At 43.2% G+C, this 8278-nt stretch overlaps 1 protein-coding gene across 1 annotated transcript in view; it reads left to right on the top strand.

The window, feature by feature from the left end:
- Positions 1-8278, top strand: part of LOC107095530 (collagen alpha-4(VI) chain-like) — a 69848-nt gene that overhangs the window by 10954 nt on the left and 50616 nt on the right. Inside the window, exons 4-9 of the mRNA XM_015391663.1 lie at positions 1402-1989; positions 2099-2668; positions 3726-4346; positions 4444-5004; positions 6526-7083; positions 7692-8270. Of these exons, the coding sequence (XP_015247149.1) occupies positions 1402-1989; positions 2099-2668; positions 3726-4346; positions 4444-5004; positions 6526-7083; positions 7692-8270 (3477 nt within the window). The remainder of the gene's footprint in view (positions 1-1401; positions 1990-2098; positions 2669-3725; positions 4347-4443; positions 5005-6525; positions 7084-7691; positions 8271-8278) is intronic.

The following is an 8278-nucleotide window of genomic DNA, read 5'->3' on the forward strand; positions in this document are numbered from 1 at the left end:
AACCTGAGCCACTCTAACTAGAAGCTTTATCAAAATTGAAAGTTAAGTCGTTTGCGGTTTGTCACAAAAATTTGATTTTACCGGGTTTTTTAAGGGAGACTGAGTTTTAGGTACGATCGGTACCATCAGCTCATTTGCGCCTGTCCAAGCATATATTCATCCAGGTCGCCATAAATAATGTAATTACAGTACTAAAACTACTTATTTCTATCCTTAAAAAACTAAAGAATTCTAATAAAGATTTTTTTACTTTATATGACCTTACTAAAGTCATATAAAGTAATATATAAATTCTATGACTACCACCGACTAGCAAGAAGTGGAAAAGCTTAATCTGTGGTAAGGTTCGTACATGGGAATTATTGTTGAGTACTTGTAAAGATGTGATTGGTAGTTGTAAGGTAGTGATTTATACTCATGCATCTGCAATTTGCGATTGGTAATTTGTTATTAGTGCTTCTAAATTTGTGAATATGACTCGCACAGTTGCAGTTGGTATTGGTAAAGCGGTAATTCATCCTCATAAACTTGTAATTTATATGTAAATTCTAATTTTGAAACACTGACCAAGTTAGACACCTGCTCATATATCTTTATTAACAGTTATCTTATTTAATATAAAACAGTTGGTGCTCAGAAGAACTTGTTGCTCTGACTTGCTGAGGGTCAGACACACTTGGCGTTCAAAAACATCTCTGTGTTTACCACATCCGCGGGGGACTTCTGTTCAGAAACACAAGGTCCTCACAAACTTGGTTTCTTTTGAAACCTTAGGTACTGCCTTCGGAATCATATTTAAATTTCAAATAATTCTGGCTTAAAAACGCAAATAAATGTACTCTTTATCAGACGATATTGTCCCAAAAGTTAGAAAAGTCTTAAAATCTGTTGGGGTATTTTCGTTATCTTTTGCAGGCTAGTACGTCAGCCTGAACACCTAAATTCGGCCAATCATATATCAACGGTCGTCTGTCAATCAAATTTTTTCAGTCATAGCATCTTGATTCATATGTCGCAGCCAATATACGCACTGTTGCAATATGAATCATTTACTTTAGCATTGAGTTACATCCCCGTTTTCACAAGGACGGACATCACCAATTTAGTGCTACGTGGTCCCAATGTTATTTCCCATTGGAAACCTACTAGCACTAAGTTGCTAACTGGTTAGCAAGATGCTTCCGACAAACCAGCCACAACCAAACTTGCTTGCGAACCTTCCGCCAAAACAATTCTGCCCCCTTGATGAACGCCCAATCACATTTAATTTATTCAGTCGTGTAAAGTTCGGCACTACTCGGGAGAATTCGGAAATGCAACTGTTGGAACAGCCGTTTCCCTACGATTTTAAGTGCAGAAACAGGTTTTGTAGTTCCTAACCTTCTTATTATTTCCTTGCAGAATGTGCCATAGCCAACAAGGCCGACATCGTTTTCTTGGTCGACGGCTCCTCCAGCATCGGCATCCCAAACTTTCAGCAAGTTAGGGTGTTTCTGCGAAGCGTCGTCTCTGGCCTTGACATAGGCCCAGACAAAGTTCGGGTCGGCCTGGCTCAATTCAGTAATGAGCCTCACAAAGAGTTCTTGTTGAAGGATAACCTGGATGCCTCATCTCTGCTGACTGCCATAGACACATTTCCCTACCGGACTGGAGGCACAAAGACCGGCAAAGCCATTGACTTCCTGATTTCAGAGTACTTCACAGAGGAGGCGGGGAGCAGAGCAAATCAGAGGGTACCTCAGATCGCCGTTGTTATCACGGATGGAGACTCGGAAGATGAGGTGGAGGAGCCGGCCCAACGACTGCGACAGAAGGGGGTGATTGTCTTTGCCATTGGTGTGGGCAAAGCCAACCAACGGGAACTAGAGGATATCGCTAACCAGCCATCACAGCGTTTCCTGTTCACCATCGACAGCTACCAGGCCCTGCAGAGGCTAACTAAAGGTCTGCTGCAAACTGTCTGTGTGTCCATGGAAGACCAAAGACAAGGTGAGGCCAATCACTGGTTTGGAGGTCTTTGTTGGTTAGGTTGGAATGAAGAAGATCAACATGTATAACCTTGAAGGCAGAACTTATTTAGGATTTTTGCTTCTTTCAGCTTTGGCGGAAAAGTTTGCAGACATCTTCTTCCTGCTGGATGGTGGTATGACAGCATCTCAGTTTCAGCAGATCAAATCGTTCCTCATCAGACTATCCAGACAGCTTAACTTTGGAGCTTCTGCATACCGTCTGGGCTTGGCCCAGTATGGTCAAGATATTAGGGTGGAGTTTCTCCTCAACCAGCACCAAACCAAACAGGAGACCCAGGCAGCAGTGAGCAGCGTCCAACATCTCCGGGCTTCATCTACCGAACAACGAAACCTGGGCTCTGCCTTGGCCTATGCCAGCGCTAACTTCTTCACCAAAGAGGCAGGAAGTCGTGCGGATCAAGGCTACCGACAGTTCCTGGTTGTTCTGAGTGCGAAGGATTCCAAAGATCCAGTGTTTAAAGAATCCCGCCTGATCAAGTCAGCTGGCATCACGGTGGTGGGGATGAGCCTTGGAGCTTCCATGGAAGAACTGAGTGTGGTCGCCACTGCGCCATACATTTACCGGGTCAATGCCACCTTTGTTCCTCTGCTCAGACAAATCTTTGAAGCAGAGGAACTGGAGACCTTTCAGAGTGGAGGTTAGTTTTCTATGGCTTTGCTTCATTATTTATTGCTATAACTCATCTAGGTAAGATATAAGATGTTTTCTCATGTTTACCCCAAAGATATTGTCAGTTTATCTGATCAGTGCATGTGGAAATAATCATCCTTTTTGGTCTCTTGGGAAGATTTTTGAAAGTCGCTAAATGAAATCTTTACTTGTCCAACCTTCAAGTGTTCTTCCAACATCAAGAAAATGTTCATGCTAGTTTCTTGTAGCAGATACTCGGAAAGGCCTTTCTTTTGACACATGATTTCTACAAGAAATTGGGTTCTAAATTATGTATTAGTCGACGACATTTGGAGCCTGGTCTACAGATATTGCAAAAAAGTAGAGCTAAATAAGCAAATAAAATAAATTAATTAATTGCACGTGCAATAGGTGGACGTTACGGGCTCCTTTGATTAAATCTGACCGGTCTTCTGTCAGATGAGCATACCTGGTCAGACCAGCATACCCCTAGTCAATACCCGTTTATCCCTTTTGTTTATCGTTTAAGTTTTGTGCAAAAACGTAACTTTAAATTACCTCAACAGGCATGTATCCCTTTAGTCATGTACAAAAACTCATCTGCTGGTCAGAGCTCCGAGCTTTCCTTCTAAAATGGGTTGTTGTATGATGACTTAATTCTGGTAATATTGCAACTTTTTTCTCCGAAAGTTACGACTTTATTCTCGTAAAGTTACGACTTTATTCTCAAAAAATTAAAATTAAAAAAATCCCTGGCCTGGCTCTAATACTCTGATATAATAACGATCTGACCTTAAATTGTTTTTGTTTTTTTGTACAGGACTAAAGGGATACACGCCTCTTGAAATAGTTTAAAGTGTATTTTTTGTACAAAACTCAAAGGAATAAACGTAAATGTGACGTCTTGTATTGACTATAGGTATGCTGATCTGATAGAACACCAGATTTAATGGGAACAAGAATGATAATGAGTAGAAATTGAGGGTGCCACGCATGATCAATCTGGATTTGTAGGATAATCTAGAAAAAAAAATGTAACTAGATTTTTATCAATTTCTCTACAGACTGCAAAGCTGCCAAACTGGCCGACATTGTGTTTATCATTGACGAGTCGGGAAGCATCGGCGTCCAAAACTTCCAGCTGGTGCGCTCCTTCCTGTACTCTATCATGAACGGACTGGAGATCAGTCCAAGCAAAGTCAGAGTGGGGATCGTGATGTACAATGAAAAGCCTACAGCGCAGGTCTACCTCAACTCATTCAGGACAAAAGATGAACTGCTAAACTTTATCAAAATTCTGCCCTACCGTGGGGGAGGTACAAACACGGGGGCCGCCTTGAACTTCACACGAGAAAACATCTTTGTCACAGAGAAAGGAAGCAGGAAGGATAAAGGTGTGGAGCAGGTGGCGGTGGTAATCACTGATGGAGATTCCCAAGACGCTGTGAGCGAAGAAGCAACTGAACTTCGCCGTGCTGGAGTTACGGTTTATTCAGTGGGAGTCGAAAATGCCAACTATGAAGAGCTGATGATGATGGCTTCCTACCCTCCACAGAAACATGTTTTTATTGTGGATAGCTTTACCAAACTGAAATCCCTGGAGCAGAGCCTGCAGAAAACCCTCTGCTACAACATCATCCGGCAGGCGGTCTCAGTCGGTACGAGGAGCTCCAGTATCAAAGAAGGTGTGCAGAACCACTTTATAAAATCTGCAATATTTACAAGTCTTCCAGCTCTCATCAACTGATTGGAACAAGGCTAATCTCTGCGTTTCCTTTGCAGGTTGCATTCAGACAGAGGAAGCCGACATCTTCTTCCTCATTGACCAGTCAGGGAGTATTTATCCAGCTGACTTTGTTGACATGAAGAAGTTCCTCCTTGAGTTTATAGAAACTTTCCGTATTGGGCCACAGTACGTCCGTTTAGGTGTTGCAAAATATGCTGATTCACCAACCCTTGAATTTGATCTGACGACCTACACGGATAAGAAGACATTGGAGGAAGCGGTACAGAGGATCCAACAGGTGGGAGGCGGTACAGAGACTGGAAAAGCCCTGACGTTCATGAGTCAGCTGTTTAAGACCGCCATGAAGACCCGCGGACACAAAGTTCCTGATTACCTGGTGGTTATTACTGATGGTAAGTCTTCAGATGAAGTCAAGGCTCCTGCGGAAGCTCTGAGGGCGCAAGGTGTTACCGTCTACGCCATCGGAGTGAAGAGCGCAGACGTGCAAGAGCTGGAAGAGATTTCCAATGACCCTAAGAGGACGTTCTTCGTCAACGACTTCGATGCTCTAAATCCAATCAAGGACGATATAATCACTGACATTTGTACTACCGAAGGTAAGAGCAAATCTCCACACTGATTTTTCTTGGAAGGGGTTGAGGTCTTTTTATGGGCAGCTTAAAGTTTGACCAATCAGGAAGCTCTTATGCTACGTTCAGACCACACGCAGCAGAGGCAGCAAAAACGCGCTTGCTGCTTCGTTTTTGACGCTTCTACAAGTTTAGTTTTGACGTGCAGCTGAAGCATGTTGCTGATGCGCGTTGGGCGGAGCTACCCTATCCTTTCTTTGCCTGTAACAATGGCAGCTATATTTGCTGTGATCAGTGGGTAAAAAGTGGTTTTAACTAATGTTGCGCTGATGCCATTTTTTGGGCCCGATACCTGGCTGTGCAGTATCGGCCGATACCGATACCATAATAATGTAAAATAATTGCCATCATGGCTTTGTCGAGCTGCTGCCTACCTTTGTGAAGCAGGAAAAAATCTAATACAAAGTGAATCCAGTAGAACTTTTTATTGCCTACCAGGAGTGGGTGACAATAGTTGAAGAAACTTATAGCTCTCAAAATGGTATCGGTGCCCTATTTGTTGGTACTCGCCGATACCGATACCACCATTTTAGGGCAGTATCGGGGCCCCCATCCGATACTGGTATCGGTATCTGTGCAACACTAGTTTTAACACATTTATAAGTGAGAAAGTCCACCTGAAAACATGGTCAGTTCATCCAGATTACCACGCTGTCTTCCAATATTATGTCTCGTAGCTCTGCTTCAACAACAGGATTTGTCCACGAACACGTTAAGATGGCTGACTGAATTTACTGTTTTCGCAAGCACTGGAAGCAGCGAAAAAAGCTTCTGCTTCTTCGTTTTATATGTTTATCCACATCAAGTTCAGATGTCCAGTAAAATGTGTCCAGATGCATCTGATGCTTCTGCTACTCCTGTGTTCAATGGCAGAGAGCGGCTTTGCTATATTTGCTTTGATCAGTGGCTGTCACCAGGAATCCCCAGCAGCAGCTTTTAAATGAAATTTCTTTTTGTTTACATTCGTGTATACAAAATGACAAAATAAATCTGTCTAAGTCTAAGCAGCTACCTCAGGCCTTGTTGCCTCTTCGTGGTTTTCCGCTACTGTTTGCAGTGGCTGTAAGGCATTTTTTTTTTCATGTACGTAATCCAAACTGCACCAGCATAATAAAAGCGCACATATTTTGCAGTCATGTTTCTAGATTTTAAGTTAATTTAGTCGTTAATAAACTGTTTCAGAGGAGTGATCATAGCGCTCTGCATCAGCAGTGCTGTGTCTGACTCCCTGCCAGCTCCCAGATCAGCTTCTCTGATTGGTTGATGCGGCGCATCCAGCAGCTAAAGTTCAATTTTTCAAACTCCAGCAGCAGCTGCTCCTGCTGTTGACCTTTTGCGCTAAACCATTGACTTTACATGTAAACCAACTTCTTCTGCTGCCTCTGCTGCTAGCGGTCAGAACGTCGCATTAGAGGTCATGATTAATGTTTTAACCTTTTGAACACCTTCATGTTTCTCATTCCCATATCTCTGAATATCTGTCTACAGTTTGTAAAGATGTACCAGGTGACCTGATGTTCCTCGTGGACAGCTCTGGGAGTATTTACCCAGAAGACTACGAAAAAATGAAGGACTTCATGAAATCTGTCATTAGCACGTCTTTTGTTGGACAGGACAATGTTCGTATCGGCGTCATGCAGTTCAGCAGTACCCAAGAGGTAGAGTTCAACCTCAATACATACTTCACCAAAAATGGCATTTTAGAGGCTGTCGACGCCATGCGGCAGAAAGGTGGAGGAACGCTCACAGGTAGAGCAATCTCGGAGGTGTCTCAGTATTTCAGTCCAGCCCAGGGAGGACGCCCAGAACTGCAGCAGAGGCTTGTAGTGATCACCGATGGTGAGGCCCAAGATGAAGTTAAGGCGCCTGCAGAGGCACTTAGGGCCAAAGGAGTTCTAGTCTATGCCATCGGAGTGATGGAGGCCAACACCACCCAGCTTCTGGAGATCAGTGGATCTCCAAACAGAATTTATGCTGAGAGGGACTTTGACGCCCTGAAGGATCTCGAGAGACAGCTGTCATTGGAGCTGTGTGATCCAGAGAGAGGTAAGGAAAATATTTGTTTTCCAGTTTGAATTTATATACTATGCTAGGAAAGGTACCTCCTTACATAGTTATAATCATAGACAAATCGTATTTAAATGTCAGATCATTCTGGCTTAAACATAGGTATATAAATGTATTCTTTATCAGAAGATTTTGTACCAAAATTTTGAAAAATTCTATTTTAAATTTTCCCGTTATCTTATGCAGGCCGGTTAGTTCTACATCAGCCTCAACACCCAAATTCGGCCAATCATATATCATCGGTCATCTGTCAATCAAATTTTTTCAGTCATAAGGTCTTGATTCATCTTGAGAGTGAATTGTTGGCTGTTTCTCATTTCACAAGAACGCGAGTACGGATGTTCATCGCAAAATATTGGTTGAAAACTTGCATAAACATTTTAAGTTACCCTTAAAACCTCCAAACCAAATGTTTTTTTTGTTAATTTCGTTTTTTCAAGCATGCTTTCAGTAATATGAGAGCTTATTTCTCTTTAACATTCAGATCAGTGCTGCATGTGAACGTGAAACTGAACAAAGGGAGTAATTCCTTTAGCTAAAAGCTTGTTTTCTCTTTCATCTGACCAGTTTTTCATCTTTGCTTCTAGAGTGTAAGAAGACCGAACAGGCAGACATCATATTCCTGGTGGACGGCTCCACAAGCATAACGCTGCCCAAGTTTAGAAGCATGCAGAAGTTCATGCAGTCCATGGTCAATCAAACCACTGTTGGAAAAGCCCTGACTCGCTTCGGCGTCATCCTCTACTCCACCAACCCCAACTCCATCTTTACTCTGAATCAGTACAGCACCAGACAAGAAGTTATTCAAGCAATAGCAGCTCTGCGGTCCCCGTATGGAGACACCTACACTGGACGGGCTCTGACCTATTCCTTACAGTTCTTCAGCTCTGAGCACGGAGGGCGAGCGGAGCAGCAGGTGCCTCAGATCCTCATGGTGATCACAGATGGAGACGCCACTGACCGTTACAATCTGGCTGAGCCGTCTAAGGCCCTGAGAGATAAAGGAGTTAACGTGTTCAGCATCGGAGTGGAAGGAGCCAATGTGACCCAGCTGGAGATCATGTCCGGTCATGATAAATCAAAGGTTTTCTATGTGGACAACTTCGACGCCCTGGAAACTCTCTACACGAACATCACTAAGGAGCTCTGCAACTCCACCAAGCCAGGTAAGGGA

The sequence above is a fragment of the Cyprinodon variegatus genome, unplaced genomic scaffold (genome assembly GCF_000732505.1).
Source record: "Cyprinodon variegatus isolate N-32 unplaced genomic scaffold, C_variegatus-1.0 Scaffold554, whole genome shotgun sequence".
Taxonomy (NCBI): Eukaryota; Metazoa; Chordata; class Actinopteri; order Cyprinodontiformes; family Cyprinodontidae; genus Cyprinodon; species Cyprinodon variegatus.